Source organism: Pseudorasbora parva, chromosome 19, assembly GCF_024679245.1.
Source record: "Pseudorasbora parva isolate DD20220531a chromosome 19, ASM2467924v1, whole genome shotgun sequence".
Classification (NCBI taxonomy): Eukaryota; Metazoa; Chordata; class Actinopteri; order Cypriniformes; family Gobionidae; genus Pseudorasbora; species Pseudorasbora parva.
Window position 1 is genome coordinate 20,780,419 of NC_090190.1, and position 21,642 is coordinate 20,802,060.

Here is a 21,642-nt window from a genome sequence, read left to right on the forward strand (position 1 = left end):
TAAACACACTCACTGACAATAGTAGTCCGGCCAGAATATTTTCATTTAAAAGTTGTTGTTGCAGCCCTCAACTGATGTTGACATGCTGTGTTTTGGCCTGAAGCGCCGCCCTCCATCTATCGACCAATCACAAAGTCAGTAGTGTTTCGGCATCTGGGTTGCCAGATTTACCACAGCTGCAGCTACAAACGTTCTGCTGGATCCTGTAGCCAATATGGCAACCTCGAGTCAGGGAGAGCGGGAGAGGGGAGACACCTGCAGTACAAGTTTTGGCCACAGTCTTACATACACTTCCTTTAAATTACACACAATTTTGACTCTTGATCAGATACGGAAATGCCTTTCTATGGGTGCATCGTCTCATAATACGTCTCATAACCTTCTGCTTACCGTCATTTATTTCGTACCTACCACTGATGCCACACTAACAGTGGCACTTTGGGGCTATGGTGACAGTAAACAATGGGAAGACAGAGTAAACAGTGTAGTAGAAAGCCTAAGTGCTGTGCATTTTTGTAACTGGATGCAGAAAGTGAGCTTAAGACTGGAAAGCGGCTTTAAAATTAATCGGGGTCCTGTGCGGGATTAGAGAGAAATGTTCTCTCTCTCTCTCTCTCTCTCTCTCTCTCTCTCTCTCTCTCTCTCTCTCTCTCTCTCTCTCTCTCTCTCTCTCTCTCTCTCTCTCTAGGGGGAGCAAGCATCTGGATCTCACTGTCAGTTGTTCTTCCTCTCACCGGCATGTTGGTCTCCATCTTTAAACACCGGGTTTCTGCTCACCCTAGGCTCAAGGACAGGAGCCAGCTGTGAATGACCCAGAAAACTCTAGCCTGAGCAAAACTGATTTACATTTGCTACAGACACATAAATGAGAAACATAGTGATGGTATATCATTGTTTGTCCATTTAAGACTTTTAAACATTTTAAAAGTTTCAGGCAAACAAAGTAAATAAGTCTTTTTAAATATATAATATAATATATAAATGCTTTAGTACGAATTAAGTACGCATGGCGCAGGTGCACTCAGGGCATGTCTGAATCCACTTTTGCTAGTTTAAGAAAAAGACGGAAAAAAGCTAGATGGAAAAAAAAAACAGGGTTCTATAGTCTCTTAATGATTCATAGGTGTGTTTTGGGTGCAATAAACCAATCCGAGTCTCATCTCCAGAGAGCTTCTTTCTTTATTTTCTTTTTTTTTATGTTTGTGTGCTGTGGCGAGTCCCTGTGTTTGTAATAAGCAGAGTGTGCGTGTTGTGCACCTGTCTATAGGTGCATATTACTAACACGTCATTTAAAAAACACAAAAAAAAAACTGCGGCATTCACTGCGCCTGAACACACCTCATTTTCAGACCAGCACGCAAACATTTGTTATTTAAACAACGCGGCGTCGGACATGAAAATGATAATTGCGTTGGGCTGAAACGACCATCACGCCTGGCGTCGCATTTTGCTGGGTGTATGATAGGGCCCTAAAAAGCTGTATTTATTCCCATACAGTAATTTTTCTGGCCAAAATACATTTCAAATATGCTAATAATAAACAGCACAGCTGTCAAAATATATTACAAAATGTATATCAATGGACAAAAAAAAAAAATTCTAATCATAAAATACGTTTTAGGTAAATGCTAAATATATATTAATAAATGTTGGACAGTATAAATATATTTACATTTTATAAATATTTAAATGTTTTATATAAAAAAAGGAATTAGAAAATCTATTTTAATATTTAAATTTTTGTATATTTAAAATAATATAAAAACATTTTCTCATGTTTTTTGTTTTTTTGCCATATGGGATCCATCAAATGTTTGATTACACTTGTTATGTATTCACGTATAACAACACAGAAGTACGCTATTTTCTGTGATTGAGCACTTGCAAATCCGATTAATTTGCCGTGATAGGCAGATAATTGGAAGAAATTCCAATTCAGTACAAACTAGTTTGTTTATGATTACTATAATAAATTAAAGTACAGCTAAAATAAACCGGATGTGAACGGAAATGGAAGCCTTGACACAATCAAGTTACAACGGCTGCGCCTGCTCTTACCCTAAGAACAAGGTGAATACTTGGACTTAAAGAATGTAGCTCTACAGCACTACACACAAAAAAAAAACCTGCAGCATGTAAACTTATATCAACTAGCAACCACAGACATTTTTAACAACAACCTAGTACCACTCACATTTTCTTAAAAGTAAAACACTAGTTGTTTTTGTAATTCCAATTGGTGCATTAATGATGCCAAAATACACACTTCACCTTTAAAGACCCTCTAGATTTAAATGCACACAAGCTTCCAGTAAGACAAATATTTGATCAACCAAATTAAGAAGCCAATTTTCAGCAAACTGCAGATAGACAGGCCAAATGTGACCAAATTAACGAGATTGAGAGGTTCCTCTGGGACCACCGAAAGGCAAGTGGCTTTACAGGAGGCCCTAAATGTGCACAAACACTGGGGCTCAGGAGGATGAACTCAGAACAATCAAACCAATCAATGACCACATAGAGCACCTGATCTCCATGGACACAAAACGGATGGGGGGCGGTCACTCGACAAAGTGAGAAAAAACAGACATAGAGAAAGACACAATGGAAGATCAGAAAGACAGGAAAACATTTTTTTTAAACATAACAGAAAAGAAGAAAAACAGACATACAAGAAGCAGAAAGACACAACAGAAGATCAAAACGACAGGAAAACATATTTTCAAAACATAACAGAAAGGAAGAAAATGACTCAAAATGTACCAAGAAACTTGATTTAGGGAAATAAAATGTTGTTTGCAAGTTCATAGTAGAGATTGGTGGCATCTATTAATATAATTTTGGAAAACACATCCCAGATCAATGAGAAACAGATAGCATAACAGAACCATATTAAACTACTATACTTTTTTATAGCATAACACCCAGGGCCCCAAACAATAACACTTCAACTATTAACACTACAGCTGCGCATGGACTCATGAAAACACACACACACAATATTGTATACTGTAACAACAGCGTCTACAAACACACACACCCTGATAACCCTGTTGGTGTGTTAAACTTCCATCTGGACTGAACTGCATCATATGCAGAAGTTGTTGGGCCATCAAGAACGCACAAACGTCCGGAAAGATCTTAAGGAACCTTAACTGTAATACTTCACAAACACACTGATATCCCTGAGTGCTTTTGCTGCATGGCAGAACAATAACAAAGACCATGCAAAGAACATGCGCGTTCAGAAAATCACATCAGAGAGAACATTGTTCAATCAAAAGGAAAAGGCGCTTTTTTATTACACATCTCTTTTTTTCATACAAATACATGGGAAGGCTTACAGCACATCAATTTATAAATGGGGTTTGATTGCATAACCTTTCTGAATGGCCACAGAGGCAAAAGCCTCAGAAACAATAACGTGAAGGTAGTTATTACAATAACAAGGCCTCTGGGTTTGAAAGGCAATGCAAAGTCTCCAGACCTCACAGCTTGTGATTTGTTTACTTCAAGACTGTTATGGCAGATCCAGTGTCATGGGACCTTTAAATATCATAATATCAGCTTTACAGTTCTCACACAGACTGGTGATGCAAAAGAACTGTATAAGTCAAACTGTGCAAAATCTTATTTTGTTGGTGTAATTCAGCTAGGTTTATGATGTCATTGCCGACTCAATGAAAGTTTATTTAGATGTTACTATTTGAAGCACGTTTGGATTTCCTGAAGAAAGAAAGAAAGAAAGAAAGAAAGAAAGAAAGAAAGAAAGAAAGAAAGAAAGAAAGAAGAGAACAAAGGTAACTTGAGCGCCTTTTAATTTGAGGTTAGATGATAATTATCCTACCCCTATCAAACCGAGTTTCAACCACATTAGACACAGCGAGCTTTCGTATTTAACATTGACAAAGCAATATAACCTTGTTTAAAGTAAATATACCTGCATGAAGAACACACTCGCTTTTCTGATAACGTTACAGCCTAACGGGGCAATTTCCCACGACACGACACGACACGACATAACAGACACAAACGACACAGAAGCGAACCCTTTGCGTGACATAAATTGCTGTATACTAAATCAAAAAGCAAAACAATTAAAACATTTGTCATGGGTGCCCTAAACGTGTGAGATACGTTCAGCCCACCAACAGTGCGCCGAAACAATACAATAACGTTAAATCAGAGCGCTCGTCAAACGACTATAACTTTAAAGCGTTTGTAGTTTTTCTGACAGCTGTCGATCAAAATGCTTTGATATTGAGAATCACAGCGCTTGAGCAGGTGCGCGTGAATGGAATGTCTGAAAATGGCGCCGAATGTGAAAAAAATGTCAACAGATTCCCGTCCTCGCGAGCATCACACAATACACAATCCAGCAGCAAGATTTCCCTCTTACCTTTCCCTTTAATTCATCAACGGGTAAAAACAATCCACTACTAAATATCCTGAAATCGCTTTCACAAAGATATCACTCAAGCAAACCCATGTACAAAATTATCCAACCTTTTTTTAAAACGGTGTTTAGATTCTAGTAAAAAGGGGGGGCTATCTATGCAATGAGCCAAGCGTATTTGTAAAAGCGACCAATGGGAAACGAGCAGAGGTAGAAATTAGCCAATCGTATGTGAGATCACACAGCTTCGGTCCCTGGCGCTAAGGCTGCAGCAGCATCGTAACCAAGGAGACTTAAAAACGGGATCAAATGGATTCGTTTTGTAAATCTTTCATTTCAGCTGCTACTTTGTTTCAGAATAGGCATGACTGACTGAAAAAATATATATTTCATCAGCTATTTAAAATAAGTGTTTAGTGTTTGAAAACAGGATTTAATCTCAGAAATTGATAGAATAGGTGCTATTTTGTGAAAGTAGGCTACAAGCAACTTGTTCTACCACTGAACATGTAAATATTTGGTCTCACTTTATATAAGTGCTTCTATGTACTAACATTTAAACTAATAATTTGATACAATGCACCTTGTTTTTACATTGTAGACCTACTTAAAAAAAAAAACTACTTCTTGAAAGAAGTTGGTGCTATCATAACAATAGACATAAAATAGTCTATAACATTTTAAATAGGCTATAAAATAAATGTCAACAAGTCTGAAGCATTGGTTCCCCCCCCCGTGCAATACTAATGCCTTGCCTGGTTTCGGTTTCTCATTTAGGTGGCCAGTTGAAAGGTTCTGTTATTTTGGAATCCATGTCCCTGCAAACTTAAATAGGCTATAACATCTTAACGTCACCTCCGTGGTAACAAAATCAAGGCAGATTTGGACAGATGGATCTACCTGTGTCTGGATTGTATAGGGTTCATTGATGAACATATATCCACTTTACATTGGCAGGAATATGATTAGTGAATAAAAAATATATACATATTTCTCAAAAAGAAACCAACATCTGCAAGATAAATGTAGCATCCCAAAACAGCAATTTTATACTAATCAAGATCCCTAGCCTGTCAAAATCTACTAATAACATCTTTGAGAACAAAGAGTGGGAAAAGGCCTTAAAACATGTGGTATATTTATCTGCATAAGGCAAAAGAAACACAGTATAAAATTGTACTCCTTATTTTCTTAACTAAATGAATCCACAAAAGCCGTAAATTTGCCTTAAAGACTAAGAATAGTGTTTTGGTTATGTCCGTTAATCTCACGTTTCTGGAGCAAGGTCCAAAGGAGATTATCCGAACACATCTGGTTATATTATAGAAAAATAATACCTACTTGAAATTACAGTTGTTGTTATTTTCTCTAAATAACAATCTATATATACACTCTTGACCCTTACCCTTAACCCAACCTTAAGCCTAACCATTCCACTAAATCTGTCCCTGTATTCCAACTCAAAAGCAGTAAAATTGTAAAACATGAACACAGTAAGTGTTCTTGTGTGTGTGTGTGTGTGGGGGGGGGGGTCTTTAACTACTGTACTTACATAACAAAATTGATAGGTGCACACATAATGCACTTGCATGTTTGGTAATTTATTTATTTATTTTTATTTATTTATTTATTGGTTCATTCATTCATTTATTTTTGTATTTTATTTATTTATTTATTTATTTATTTATTTATTTATTTATTTTTGTTTGTTTGTTGGTTTGTTTGTTCATTTATTTATTTATTTATTTTTACAATCCTATGAAGACATTATATGTCCATTAATAGCAGAAGAAAGCTCATATATCTGATATATCTATCTGCTACACCAAAAAATGTATGAGATTTGGGGCGCTAATTAATTTAAAAAAATGTATTTGAATTAATTAGCGCTCCAAATCTCAGGAAAAAAAAAATCTGGTGAAGTAGATAGATATATCAGATATATGAGCTTTCTTCTGCTATTAATGGACATATAATGTCTTCATAGGATTGTAAATCTCAGCATTTTGTCAAACCACACAATAATCATGACTGGAGGGTTGGGTGTGTTCCCTCTGCTCTCAAAATACGGCATCATCCATCACTACTAGTAAATAATGCATGATGGTGCCGCCCTAACTGCACAAACAAAAAGTGGATATGCACTTTTATTTGCTCACATTTATTTGCTTTGCATTCAGCCAAGACACACACACATAAAAATAAAAAAAAGTCCCAAATATCTATTATTGTTTTTGTTAAAAACTAAGAGGGACCTATACATTAGCAGAACATCAATCAACCTATTTTTGGTCCGTAAAACAAAACTTGATCTTTTATCAGTGGCTGCTTTCATGAATTAATAATAGTATATGGCTCTCTGTCTCTCGCTTCTAATGTGGTTTCCCACATCAGGAGCATTGGCCCTTCCAGTAGATAATGTAAAGGGTGGGTGCTTTACAATACATCTGCTAAAACAAAGTGACAGCACCAACCAGACAGTCAAAGTCCCCAGAGATGGGCGCGACAGAGTGGAGACACTCACACCCCACCCCACCCCACCCCACCCTGTCCCTCCAGAACCTTCTCCCCACCCCCAGATCTTCTCCATTAACATCTGTGATAGTGGGCACCAGCTGGGCACGAAACCCCTAATTACTGCTCTGTCAACCACCACAGCATTAGTCAAATATCTCTAAACTGACAGGCCAAAGGAGACCTCCTAGGCTCCTACTGAATGACTGATGTCATGTCAGGCGTGCTCACGCCATTATGGCCAAGCGATTTTGGGGATCGTTAGTGCAGCCAAAAATTGTCAACACACTGGCTCTGTTTCAAACACAACCCATTACACCCCAAAAACAGGGGCGTCTGTAATAGCATTACATTAACATAGTAATGAAGATAATGCTTTTGCAATAACTATCATAAACAACATGAAAGTACAGAAAGAAGAAAGACATTTAGAAAAGGCTGTATTACGCCTTACGTGCGTGTATTACGCCTTACGTGCGTGTTGTGTATTACGCACAACAAAAGCAATGATGGTTCTCCGTGAGTTCTTGACAATTTAAGACTTAGATCTAAGATAGAATAAGACATAGTTGTAAGACAGTTACTAAAATGTAAGTTTAACATTTATGCATCATAAAAAATTATTGTGAAATAAAATCAAATAATAATAAATATATGACAAAATATAAAACATTAAAATATATCTTATTTATTAAATAAATGTGTCATACATTTACATAATATATTGTTATTTATAAATTATATCTAATATAAATAAATTTTTTGGAAATTTTTTGGAAATGTTCTGAAAAAGGCTGATGAAAACATTTATAGTAATCACTCTCTTCCTCTGGGTGTTTTTGAGTCTCTCTCTATCTCTCTATCTCTCTCTCTCTCTCTCTCTCTCTCTCTCTCTCTCTCTCTCTCTCTCTCTCTCTCTCTCTCTCTCTCTCTCTCTCTCTCTCTCTCTCTCTCTCTCTCTCTCTCTCTCTCTCTCTCTCTCTCTCTCTCTCTCTCTCTCTCTCTCTCTCTCTCTCTCTCTCTCTCCATGTTGTTAATCCAGAGCTCAAGCCTGTGACCACCTGTTCCTCCATTTCCCCATCAGACTTTCTGCTGCCATCTGCTGACAATTTGTAAAACTACATGGGAGCTACTAAAATGACTAAATAATGTCATTTTTTGAATCTCTAGTTCACAAGTATGCATTTTTTATAAAATGTATAGGAAAAATTAATAAAGGCATGTGTTTGACATATCAAGGGAGACATTTTCCTCATTGCTATACATTAAATCTATATTACAAAATTTCCAGTGTTTCAAAGACATAAATTCTGCATAAATTATACATTGTCAATGAACATTGAACATATAAAACATAAAATGAATAACATTGACCCCAATAGTCATATACCAAAGCTTCCTAATGACCTGTAGTACACCTGTAAAAAAAAAAAAAAAAGCTCGCGTTTCACCACATCCCAAAGATGTTCTATTGGGTTGAGATCTGGTGACTGTGCGGACCATTTTAGCTCAGTGAACTCACTGTCATGTTTAAAAAAACAATTTGAAATAATCTGAGCTTTGTGACATGGTGCATTATCCTGCTGGAAGTAGCCATCAGAGGATGGGTACATGGTGGTCATAAAGGGATGGACATGGTCAGAAACAATGCTCAGGTAGGACATGGCATTTAAAAAATGCCCAATTGGCACTAAGGGGCCTAAACTGTGCCAAGAAAACATCCCCCACACCATTACACCACCACCACCAGCCTGCACAGAGGTAAAAAAAAAAAAACAGTGGTAGCCTCTTTTTCTATTTGTATTGGAGATGAGTGGTACCCGGTGGGGTCTTCTGCTGTTGTAGCCCATCCACCTCAAGGTTGTGCGTGTTGTAGCTTCACAAATGCTTTGCTGCATACCTCGGTTGTAATGAGTGGTTATTTCAGTCAAAGTTGCTCTTAAATCAGCTTAAATCTATCGGCTCATTCTCCTCTGACCTCTAGCATCAACAAGGCATTTTCGCCCACAGGACTACCGCATACTGGATGTTTTTCCCTTTTCACACCATTCTTTGTAAACCCTAGAAATGTTTGTGCGTGAAAATCCCAGTAACTGAGCAGATTGTGTAATACTCAGACTATCTCGTCTGGCACCAACAACCATGCCACGCTCAAAATTGCTTAAATCACCTTTCTTTCCATTCTGACATTCAGTTTTGAGTTCAGGAAATTGTCTTGACCAGGACCACACCCCTAAATGCATTGAAGCAACTGCCATGTGATGAGAAATTGAACACGTGTTCCTAATAATCCTTTAGGTGAGTATACATATATATATATATATATATATATATATATATATATATATATATATATATATATATATATATATATATATATATATATATATATATATATATATATATATATATATATATATATATATATATATATATTAATCATAAATTCATAAAAACATAAATTAATATTTAAATCCTTGTTTTCACACATGAAATCCGTTTGCACGATCCTCTTGTTTGTTAAAATTATTATAAGTTTGAATCAGGCTTGAATTGGGTTGAAATTTATGCCATCTTTACTATTTACATCTAAGTACTGCAGCTACAAGGGGCGAGACATTTCCCGAACGTGCTTAATGCTGCCAATCACAACACTCCGGGCCAGCTAACCAATCACAGCACATTTTGTATTTTGGAAGCAGGGGCTTCAGCGAAACAGGAAATAAATGGCACTTTCGAGCCAGACTGGGGGGAGAGGTGCTGATATAATGTAATAAATATGAAAAATAATGTGTTTTTGAACAATCAAGCATTAAGTATATTCTAGTCCACCCAAAAAACAAAATAAAGACTTCCTAAAAGTGCATAATAGGATTGCTTTAAAAAAAACACCCTATTTCTTATTAAGCAGTGTCAAATATCAGTTGTTCCCAGTTAACACCATATGTCAGTGGCTGAACAGTGTGAAAAGCTTTTATAGTGATGATGTGGTGATAACCTCTTCAGCCTGAGGTTGTGTTTCAGGCCTCATCTCTGACAGCACAGATACTGATCTAAATACTCCGTACAGCATCTTTCTCAGATGAAGGGCTGATACATTGATACTTACTGAACCCCTTTTTTAAAAGCGATTTCCTCACTTTAACCAAAATGTAACTCTTAATAACAAGTATTATGAGATCACAGCAGAAGTGAGCATTTTTCCTCAGCATTTTGTCAGTGGCACTGGGACGACAGGTGCCTGCACTAAGCAAATGTGGAGTTTATTGAGTGACCTGCAATAATGAATGAACAGTGGTTCTTTTCCTGAGCTTTGTACAGTAAATCTCAATATAAAGAAAGGAAGTAATATGACAAACTCACCACAAATCAGTTCAAGTCATTTCCAGCAAAATCATCAGCCAATGAAGGATAATCCAGTCCAGGATGCGAAATATAAAAAAGAGAGGCAAAGAAAACATATTAGCAATAAATATACAGCCAGATATAAAAGTATTATTAAGTTAACTTTTGTATAACTTTTATATAAGTCCAAGCAAATTCATCTCTCCCTTAGTCGAAGTTGACATGCCCTCATTAAAAAACCATACCATAAACAAACCATAAACAAAATTAATGTAAAAGAAAACATGTTGTTTCACTTCCAAAGAGTATAAAGATTTTTGTGCACTGATTTACTGGCTGCATATAACATTAAACTATTAAAATTTAAAAGACATTTAATTTGGAAGACCAGCTTTTGTTATGCCTATTTAATATAATATATTATCTTATCTTATTTGTTAGGCCTATTTTATATAATATATTATTAAAATATGAATTTAGATTTCAAAGACATTTTTGTTCACTTTTGTACAAAGAATCATTGACTTCAAGGCTGCACATTGTCCACAACGAAATTCAAAGGACACATGACTTTTCCAAGTTGTTCTTAATTTCCTGGATAGAATTTTTTTTTTTTTTTTTTTTACAAGAAACTTATTTTTGTAACATATTTTAGGACTTGGCATAACTAGATTTATGTTTATTATAACATTTCCAAAAATGACCATTCTCTCCAACTCGAGTGAAATATGAGCTAGCTCTCTATAAATACTTTTTCTTATCACTCACGAGTATGGTTCAATATTTAATGTTGCCAAGAATGAAACTAAACTCCCATTAAGCTGAAGACAGGTGTCTCATGTTTCATTATCACAAAGCTGCTCATCTCTATGGCCATTCTTGTTCCCCTGAATTCCATTTCCAGAAGATAATGAAGAGCATGACTTGATCCACAAGAGTTGTAGAGAAAAATTATTTAACTTAAACTCTGTTCCAAAGGTTGCTTTTCATCAGGAAAAAAACATGGCGCAGTAAACCTGTCAAAAACAAAATGTGTTGACAGAACACTTATAAAATCTAAGGTGCATTGCATTTTTTTATTTTTTTATTTGGCCATTTACACAGAATGTATACTAACAGGGGAGATTTAATACTGACTTTCTGGTATAGGTGACAAAGTGCCATAATTTGCAATATTGCTTACAGTATTGTACAAGTCTAACCTTTTACTGAAAAAGAAGTGTACTTATTTGTATTGACAGTGCACTTAAAAGTTGAAGAAAAACTGTACCTGCAGATTATATAATATCATTATATCAAATATGCAAATTATGTTTTGTTTTTTTAACCTTTTTTGCTTATAATGTACAGCATAGCCTACATACACCGATCAGGCACAACATTATGACAACCTTCCTAAATATTCTGTTGGTTCCCTTTTGCTGCCAAAACAGCCCTGACCCGTCAAGGCATGGACTTTGCAAGACCACAGAAGGTGTGCTCCTCAAACCATTCCTGAACCATTTTTTCGTTGTGGCAGGGCACATTATCCTGCTGAAAGAGGCCATAGCCACCAAGTAATACCGTTTACATAAATGGTACTACATGGTCTGCAACAATACTTAAGTAGATGGTACATGTCAAAGTAGCATTTACATTGATGGCAGGACCCAAAGATTCCCAGCAGAACACTGACCAAAGTATCACACAGCATCATCACACTGCCTCCACCGGCTTGACTTCTTCCCATTGTATGTGCCATTGTATGTGCCCTGGTGCCATGTGCCCAAGTAAGCTATGTATACACACCCGGACATCCACGTGATGTAAAAGAAACAGTGATTCATCAGACCAGGCCACCTTCTTATTGCTCCGTGCTCCAGTTATGATGCTCACATGCCCACTGTTGGCGCTTTTGGCCGTGGACAGGGGTCAGCATAGGCACTCTGACTGGTCTGTGCACTATGCAACCCCATACGCAACAAACTGCGAAGCACTGTATTTTGACAACTTTCTATCAGAACCAGTATTTACTTATTGAGCAATTTGAGCTACAGTAGCTTATCTGTTTGATGCTTGAAGAAGATAAACCATATATTGTCACATTTGTGTGTTTATTGTCTTTATGTATTATTTAATCAGTCCAAGCATTTCTATTTTCTTTTTAGCTACAGCGATAGCCTAATGCAATGCAAGGGATTTCTTTATAAGTTATATAACTAATAAGTTATTAAGTTAAGTTACTATGAGTTATTAAGTTATGAAAAAGTTATTACGTTATATTACTGCTTGGCGGCATATTTTGAGGGCACCCTCTGGCTTCCAGTATGAAAGAAACATGTGTTTAGCGCTCAATAATGCTCACATATTTTGGGTAAAATAGGAAAAAATATATTTTTTTTAAATAAATTTGATAAGCCATATGTTTTTATCCAATGTACAGAAGAGTAGACATATTAAAGATATATAATAATTGTCTAATTATTTTATTGTAATATTTATCCTTAACTATTTTTTTTTTACTTTTAATAATTAAAATGTTATTACAATAGTAATATTATATATATTTACTTGGCAATAATATTTATACAAATTATTATTATTATTATTATTATTATTATTATTATTATTATTATTATTATTATTATTATTATTATTAGTCATATTAATATTTAAGCAAAACATTTTGGCCAAATTGTACAGCCATACAAACAAGCAAAACAAACCTGGTGTTCTTTATTATTATTTTTTTGTTTGTTTGTTTGTTTGTTTTTATAAAATCTAATTTTAAATAACGCAGTTTTAACCAGAAAATTCAAAATCATGCAACTGTACTCCATAGCAGCCCCAAAACGATGGTTTAAATGTATGAATGACATTGCTTTAAATACAGTTTTTTACAATCACTTTGCTACTATTTTCAGAACCTTGATGTCATTTTTCATAACTCTAGACACAAAACTCAAAACGGTTATCACTTGTAACACAGGATGTCTAATGTTCAAAACATTGCATTGTGCATTCACATCTTTTAAGAAATCTTGCACTTGCACAATCATTGGTTCAAAACACAAATTTACTGTGAAATACCATTGTAACATAACTATAGATCACCCACACACAAGCAACCGATAGTTTCACTGTGTCATTTGTTCGTACAATCATTAAATATTGTAGAACAAAATAGGGGATACAGGTTTCATTATGGTACTACATCTCTGTACATCTCTGTAAAAGTACTGCAGTAGGAGAGAGAATACTGCAGACACAGTGGAATCATTGAACAAAGTTTGTAATATATTGATGCAAAACACTATTGATGTACAGTCACAACATAGGTTTATTTAAAGGGGGGGGGGTGAAACACTCAGTTTCAGTCAATCTCATGTCAATCTTGAGTACCTATAGAGTAGTATTGCATCCTTCATATCCCCGAAAAGTCTTTAGTTTTATTATATTTATAAAAGAAATATAGGCTGTACCGAGTCTTTCCGGAAAAAAATGAGCGTCTGGGGGCATATCGTGTGGGCGGAGCTAAAGAATGACGAATGCGCACAAAGCGGTGACGTCCTCAAGCGTGGAGAAACCCTTATAGATCTCAGCTAATAGATATGATCCAGAATCATTCGGAGGCTGAAATAAATTTAACAGGAGAAACAGCAACAGCAGGACGTCCGTCTCTATGGTATGTACTGTATTTAGTGGCCTGTCCACATTTGTGTGTCTTTACTCGCAGTTTATGAGGCCATGATTCGGTTTATGGACTATTGTATGTAACTAAACCTTAGCAGTAGCAAGCACAACAGTTTTACACGTCAGACTAGTGTAACGTTATACATAGAACAACAATGGAGTCCGTTAGCGCATTTGAATGACGAAGCACGCGATCGTGTCGTTTACTGATGTTTACTCACGCGACGATAAGCAACAGCACAGACATTTGAAGCAGTTTTACTCACCGGCTGCTTCCAAAGCAGGACCGAACCTTTATCACTGGGACTGCTCCGTCAAAAACACACTTCTTTGGTTTGGTGAAGTCCTGTGACAGCAGTGGCGTGTAAATCCACTTTGAGACGCGCCTGAAGCGATGTTGTTGCTGTGCTGAAGCGTTGAAGTCGCTGGACGTCACCCATAGGAATTAAGTGGAGCGCGGCGCGTCATAAGTGTTCACGGACGAGTGGATCTGCACCTGAGAGCAGTGTTTATGGGCGTGCATTTCCTCTCTCGCTCTAGTCACGCGCGCGCCCTACCGGAAGAAGAGCTCGTACGGCCCATACAAGGACCTTCCGCTCTATTAACGTCAAGCCGCCCCATACTCGAAAAAAAACTCTCCGAAACTTGTGAGAAACCGGAAAGAGAATTTTTGACAAAGAAATACTCCATCAAACGTCCAACATTAGTTTTTGAAACTTTGTCTGTGTTGGGAATCCAAGTCTTTAACAGTGTAAAAAGCTCAGTATGCATGAAACAGCATTTCACCCCCCCCCCCCCCCCCCCAATCAAAGCAAAAATGATTAGCTATGAAAGACCGTACTGTCAAACATCAAATGCAGTGTTCCTCAAAAGAAACAAAACAGGAGTGATTACTGTACGTCTACATTGTCATCAACTCTGTGTTGTGGATTTGGCCACAGGTTCTCATCACAATGGATGTTTTCATCAGCCAAAAACATCTTGGAATTTGCTACATCCATGGATATTGTAGTCTAATTGGTTCATGCTCCACACTAATTGGTGACAATCAATCTTGTTATCTTGAAACTTTCATGATTTACAGCAAACATGGAAGTTTTTCTTTTTCCATACAGCCATGCATTAAGAGTAATGCAACAGTTACTTATCATTTTGAGCAGCAGTATCAATTGATAGTAAGATCATTGTAAGGAAATTAATAGACACTCATTTGAAATGTAATGTGTGAATTGCCTTTTGTAAATAGTAGTATTTTGATGTTAAGTTGTGTCATATTGCACGGGTGATTTTTGTTAAATAAACAAATGAAAAAAAAAGTTGTGTGTGCATTGTATCCAAGCAACTGAAAAAAGGATTAGAGTTTTGAACAATTTGCATTTTGATCATTGGTTGTGAGTTTTGTGTTTAGAGTTGTGAAAAATGACATCAAGGTTCTGAAAATAGTAGCAAAGTGATTGTAAAAAAGTAAACTAGGTCCTAAGTAAACTAGGCTAACTTCATCAGTGATAGTTCACCTGAAAATGAAAATTCTGTCAACATTCATTGGTATGACATGGGTATTGCAAGGACAGGGTGAAATGTGTGTGTGTGCGTGCGTGCGTGCGTGCATGCGTGCGTTCCACAGTAGAAAGAAAGTCATACAGGTTTGAAATGATATGAAAATGAGAAATTACATTTTTGGGTGAACGTTATTTTTTTAATTTATAGAATGTTTCATTTATTTAAATACTTAAATAATCTATTTTGCTAAATAAATGCCTCTCAGTCTAGTGCAATCTATTTGTGTTTATTCATGGTGGCTTATAGTTGTTCAAAAACCTGTTAGAACCACTCTGTCGAAGAACCGGAAAACTGTCCGAAAAAATGATGTTAAACTTAACAAGTTCAAGATAAACCCATATATAACATTATTTGTGCTGAACTGCTAAAAATGAAAGACTCTGTATAATATCAGTCAAGAAAGGACAGAAAAAAAATGATTATAATTTCAAACCTAATTTTAAAAAAAAGATTAAAAAAAAAGATTTAAAAAGATAAAATTTCTCTCTAGATAAACCACTTCATATCTCATTATACATTTCAATAAAATCTTCAGCTATGCAGACGACATAGCTATTATTAGACTAAATAACAAAGCTGTGCAGGAGTGCACATCAGCAGCACAAAGATAACATTCACACATTAAAAACACTATAAAGCACATTACTCTCAATTCACCCATACAGACTTACCACCACCAGCAGCTACTTTATAAAAGCATTGCCCATCTGAGCATTTAATGACAGCTTTACCCCACAACTATTTCTATGTTGAAAATAAACCTTAAAAATAAGCCCAGACCCTAATGCACCTGCACTTTATTTCATTGCATAATATGTTCACATAACCTGCACTCTCAGAAAAAATGGGCAAACTGTGTACCTTCAGGGGTACAATAGCTTATCACGGTACACTTAAAGGGTTAGTTCACGCAAAAATCAAATGTATTTATTTCCGAATCATGAATCAATACGCTGATTCATAACCGTTGTAATATTTGTTTGAGGATTGAAAACCCGGAAGAGAAGACAATGCTGAATAAAGTCGTAGTTTTTGTTATTTTTGGACCAAAATGTATTTTCAATGCTTCGAGAGATTCTAACTATCCGACAGATGTCACATATGGACTACTTTGATGATGTTGTTATTACCTTACTGGTCCTTCTGGAAAGGAACAGTATACTGTGCATACGTTTTCAATGGAGAAACAGAATCTCTCGGACTAAATATAAAATATCTTAAAGGGTTAGTTCACCTAGAAATGAAAATTAGATGTTTATCTGCTTACCCCCAGTGCATCCAACATGTAGGTGTGTCTGTTTCTTCAGTATAACACAAATGAAGATTTTTAACTCCAACTGTTGCTGTGTGCCAGTCATATAATGGGGTGAACAATTCTATGAGAGGAAAACATACGCACAAAAAAACATGCTTAGGCAACGTGCACAAAAACCCTGCTGCTCCTCACGACACACTGATTTGTTAAGACTCGAAACGATCGGGACACAACGAGTCTCATCAAATTTTCCCATCAGCAGTAACTTCCGTCTGATGAGGTCAAGCTGGCGCGATCATAGATGTATACCATATAGATTCCTCATTCAATCGATCTGCGCAGGCACTAATGAGGATTATATATATATATATCAGTGGCGGCTACAGGTCTGTCAGAGAGGGGAAGCTCATTTTCGGCCAATTGTCTTATTTATTTAAAAGTAAATTCTGCCCTACGTTCCTTTTCAAGAAAATGGTCTTTTACCCTGTGAATGAATGAACGATCTAAAAAAATATTAAACTCTGTAAAACTGAAACAAGGAATGTGGTATATAATTGTGTGAAATGTATGATGAAAATCAAGCAATTTCGCCAAGCAAATATCAAAGAAATAGGTTGCAGCAGTTTTTATTTCGACTGAACTTGAGAAATCCGCGATGGGACTGAGAGCGAATAGCTTCAGTGATTCCTTATAGTACAGAATCGCTGTCAGTCAAAAGGAGATGCAGACCCTCCAATCATCACGCAGAAGCTCGGAGTCCGGGCCAGCCCACTCCCCATTCACTCCCAGAGACGCTGAGCGTCCGTGGGCGGGACATAATCGCAGCGTTTATCCAATGACCGTCTAGTTTCGAAAAAAACGCTGAAAAAAAACGTTCAAAGCAGCCCCATTGAAGTCAATGGACGCTGGGCTTCAATAGGGAAATGCACTGTGACGCTGCGGGAATGTATTAAGGAAATCGAGTCAGCCGACCTGCTATATGTAACTGATTCTGAACGAACTTGTCTTTGAGATGAACGTTTTCTAACGCATTTTTAGTCAATACAATGTTAATTTAATAGTACATATTTGACCATTAATTTTGTGACATTATAAGGGAAGCCGAGCTTCCCTTGCAGTCTTAAAGAAATCGCCACTGATATATATATATATATATATATATATATATATATATATATATATATATATATATATATATATATATATATATATATATATATATGACCTCGCTAGACAGAAGTTACTGCCGATGGGAAAACTTGATGAGACTCGTCGGGATATGAGGGGAAAAAAAAATAACACTGTTCGTTTTCTCACAGATCGGTCCGTGTCTTAACAAATCATGTGTCGTGAGGAGCAGCAGGGTTTTTGTGCACGTTGCCCTAAGCATGTTTTTTTGTTTGTATGTTTTCCTCTCAAAGAATCGTTACCTATTTACCCCCACTATATTAGCCTGGATGCCAGCCGAGATTAGCCCCGCCCACAACATTTTTAGGTCGGGCAATTCAGTCTGGCATCGCTCCATTGAGGAGTAATTATCCCCGAACAGAAACTGTTCGGACCAATGAAATCATCAGGGCGGGCTTTAGACGATGACGGACAGATGATAAACAGTAACGTAATCATGCACGTCATCAAAGGGGCTTGGATTATATTTACTCGAATCCTAAACGGAGAGCTTGTTTGTATATGCATTCACCTTCATAATTTATCTCAAAGATGATGATCATGTTGGGTAAGTACTCTGCGTATCAATAAATTATTTTATTTTTTTACAACACCGGGTAAGATCGTTTATTCCAGCACGTGTGAAGACTGGGTTGCCAAGTTTTTACAACAAAATCCGCCAACTACTAGCCCTAAACAATAGCTTCTCGGGGGGTTCTCTGGGGGAAAAATGGTGTTTGGGGGTTAAAATGAGTGTTATTTTGGCAAGATAGCCTGCTAAAATTCGCACTTATGGGTTTATATATCACATAATAGTCGCTCAACCCTAGGACATATAAAACAACCGTGGAAAAATCGCGGACTTGGCAACACAGTAGTTGAGCTCTGTCTGTTGACATTTGACAATGCGTCGCTTCGTTGCTCTGATTGGTTGTAGGTCTGTCCAATTGATCTCTTTCCTGGTTCGGTTGAAACACGCCTCATAATCACAGCCCAATGGAGCAGTTTCAGACTCATATTCTGACTAGAATTGAGTATGACCACGTCAGGCTACCACTATATGACTGGCACACAGCAACGGTTGGAGTTAAAAATCTTCATTTGTGTTATACTGAAGAAACAGACACACCTACATGTTGGATGCACTGGGCGTAAGCAGATAAACAACTAATCTTCATTTTTATGTGAACTATCCCTTTAAACTGTTCCGAAGATGACATAAATGACATAAATTTCATTTTTGGGTGAACTAACCCTTTAAAGGGACATCTTACACATAAAACTTACACATAAAATGAACATAAAAGTTCATGCTACTTTAGGGTATAGCACAAAGTTGTCCATTTAATTATGCTGCCCCAGTGATAAGCTGTTATAGGCCTAAATGTACATTTTATTTGCACATTTTAAATATTAATTTTGAACATTGTGAATAAACCAAGCATATTGTTTGTTATGTGTTTCTCTATACATTTATATTTTTGATTTGAACTAAGCTCTTTGCTGCTGTAATGCAAAGCAAAAATCTCTGGTCATTAATAATACATATTATCAGTCCTTCTCCAGACCAATTCTTCTTATTTTTCCTATTATTCTGTGGTGTACCAAAAGGGTTATTAAAAAGTTGTGGTATTTAAGCTTGTATTTGGGTTTTGAATTGAACCCAGTTTCCAGGGCTTGGTGAGGCCGTTAGTGCCATTGCAGTTTGGGGTTTTCTTTTAAACGCCTCTTGTCGGTCACATTTGTACAATGCTATAATGAAGAAATGTGACCTCTTTATGTCTTGTAAGAATACGAAGACTCCTGGATGCTTTAAGCTATGATTTTCACCGTAATTAGAAGATATTGTGTATGCACAAATGCCCAAAGCAGCTGTAGCCTACCTAAAACAAAATATTTCTAATGAACAATAACTTTTCTTATTAGCTATTATTCTTTCCCCTTGACCACGTTTAAATCCACACATTTAATTGAGGGGGAGATGGGCGAGAGATTGCTCATTCCTCTGCAGTACGATAAATAACACCATAATAATGCATATTACATAACTCACGAAAAAAAAAAAAAAACGGATAGAAATTGAGCCACATCCTCAAATATGTTTTTTTTTACACAGCTGCAACTAACCGACAGTGGTCGGGTGTTGAAATAAAATATAAAATGACAACAGCAATTCAACACGACTTCGAATTGACAGATTTCACGACAGCATAATGCAGTAACAGTAATCGTGCAAACAATGAGAATGACCATCTATCCGTAATAAATCCAACTGGACGTGTTTTATTTAGATCCGTAAATGCACGCGCTGATCCAGCTGACAGCGCGAACCGCTCTAACGGTCACTGCTGTAACTATAGCAACATTATCTGTCAATCAGCCTCTCACACGTTACACTTCAGAAAACCAGTCGCACCTGCTGTGCCCGAAATAACGATACTACTATACAGTAATATGTATTTTTAATCATTCTTACCAGCCGGCTTAAATGGCTAAACCAGAAATGGTAAGTGTTTACCTGAGGCAAAGAAAAGGCGCTGTCCTTTCTCCCTGTGCGGTGGTTTTCCAGTATAATAATACTTATCGTTTTTGTCGACGCTGGGCTCTTTCGTAGGCGAGCGTCACAGCTCTTCTCTGATGATGTGCCCGAATGTTGAAATCACGATTCCTTTTCTGCGGTGTGGGTGTTGTAGTGGCTGGTCTGACTAGGAAAAGGGGTGTAGATTAAAATCCCAGCGAGTTATACGAACTACTAGCCCTTAAACAAGACATATAAACTTTGGATAGCCTACTCAAGGAGGGAATAGGCCTGTGTAAAATGTTCAACAATAACAAAATAAAGAATGAAAGTAAAGCCTTTATGTTTTTTTTTTTTTTTTTTTTTTGCATTATGACATTATTTTCATGTCAGTCAAGTACAGACATAGACAGTATTTCAATTAAATGTATTTTAAATACGTATTTAATTACTTTAGTGTATTTTGTAATTTGTATTTTGCAGGTGTGGAAAAATAAAATGTAGTTTGTAACAAAATATTTTGAGGGAGTGTATTTGAGTAATACTTAAATAGGCCTACTTAAGAAAAATCACCATATGCTTATCGCCATAGTAAATGATTTTGCCATATTTTCGGTCTGATGTTGGCAATGTCCAGGATAGATGCAAGAAAATCACGTGACACCCTTAACAGCTCTGGACCGGGCTCCCTCCAAGAAGTGAACGAGTTTTGAACACAGGAAAAGACGTGACGTAGCCTGACAAGCCAGATCCACATCAAGAAGATGTTGGGTCTGGAACCTCACCATAGAGACAGAGCGTATTTAGGCCACGCCTAGCCTGACAAGTCAGACCCACATCAAGATGTTTGGTCTGGAAACTCACCATTGACAGGACTCAATCCGAGGGGCGGGATAAACGGTTGTCTTTCAAACTCCTTCTGCACGCGATAGGATAGTGCTACAACCAACCAGAGCAACGAAGGTGAAACGGAGCTCGTTGACAGATTAAACATTCGCCGTATCTGGTCGGCAAAACTCAGAACACATCTTCCCTTTTTAAGAATGACTTCAGTGGTGTTCTTTGTTTTTTTCTCAGAGAAAAGCTTAACTCCAAGTCTTCCAGATTCACGGTCAAAGCTGATTCGAAAGACCGCCATTTGCCAGTTTCTGTGTTTTCTAGAAGCAAGCAAGCGCAACTCGGCTGTCGTCATTATGGCCCCGCCCACCGACTCTA

General features: G+C 36.8%; 1 protein-coding gene across 8 annotated transcripts in view; it reads right to left on the reverse strand.

Annotated features, from left to right (window-relative positions):
* epb41a (erythrocyte membrane protein band 4.1a) overlaps positions 1–20,609 on the reverse strand; it is a 104,921-nt gene extending 84,312 nt beyond the window's left edge. For 2 of the 8 annotated variants that reach the window (XM_067425986.1, XM_067425983.1), the window contains exons 1-2: positions 20,428–20,605; positions 16,755–16,863 (exon numbers count right to left, since the gene is read on the reverse strand). In XM_067425986.1, the coding sequence (XP_067282087.1) occupies positions 16,755–16,845 (91 nt within the window). In that variant the 5' untranslated portion in view covers positions 16,846–16,863; positions 20,428–20,605. Of the gene's footprint in view, positions 1–4,399; positions 4,540–16,754; positions 16,864–20,427 lie in introns of those variants that run through there. The other 6 variants (XM_067425988.1, XM_067425984.1, XM_067425985.1 and 3 more) reach the window with 4 other exon arrangements.
* Positions 20,610–21,642: the final 1,033 nt, after the last annotated feature.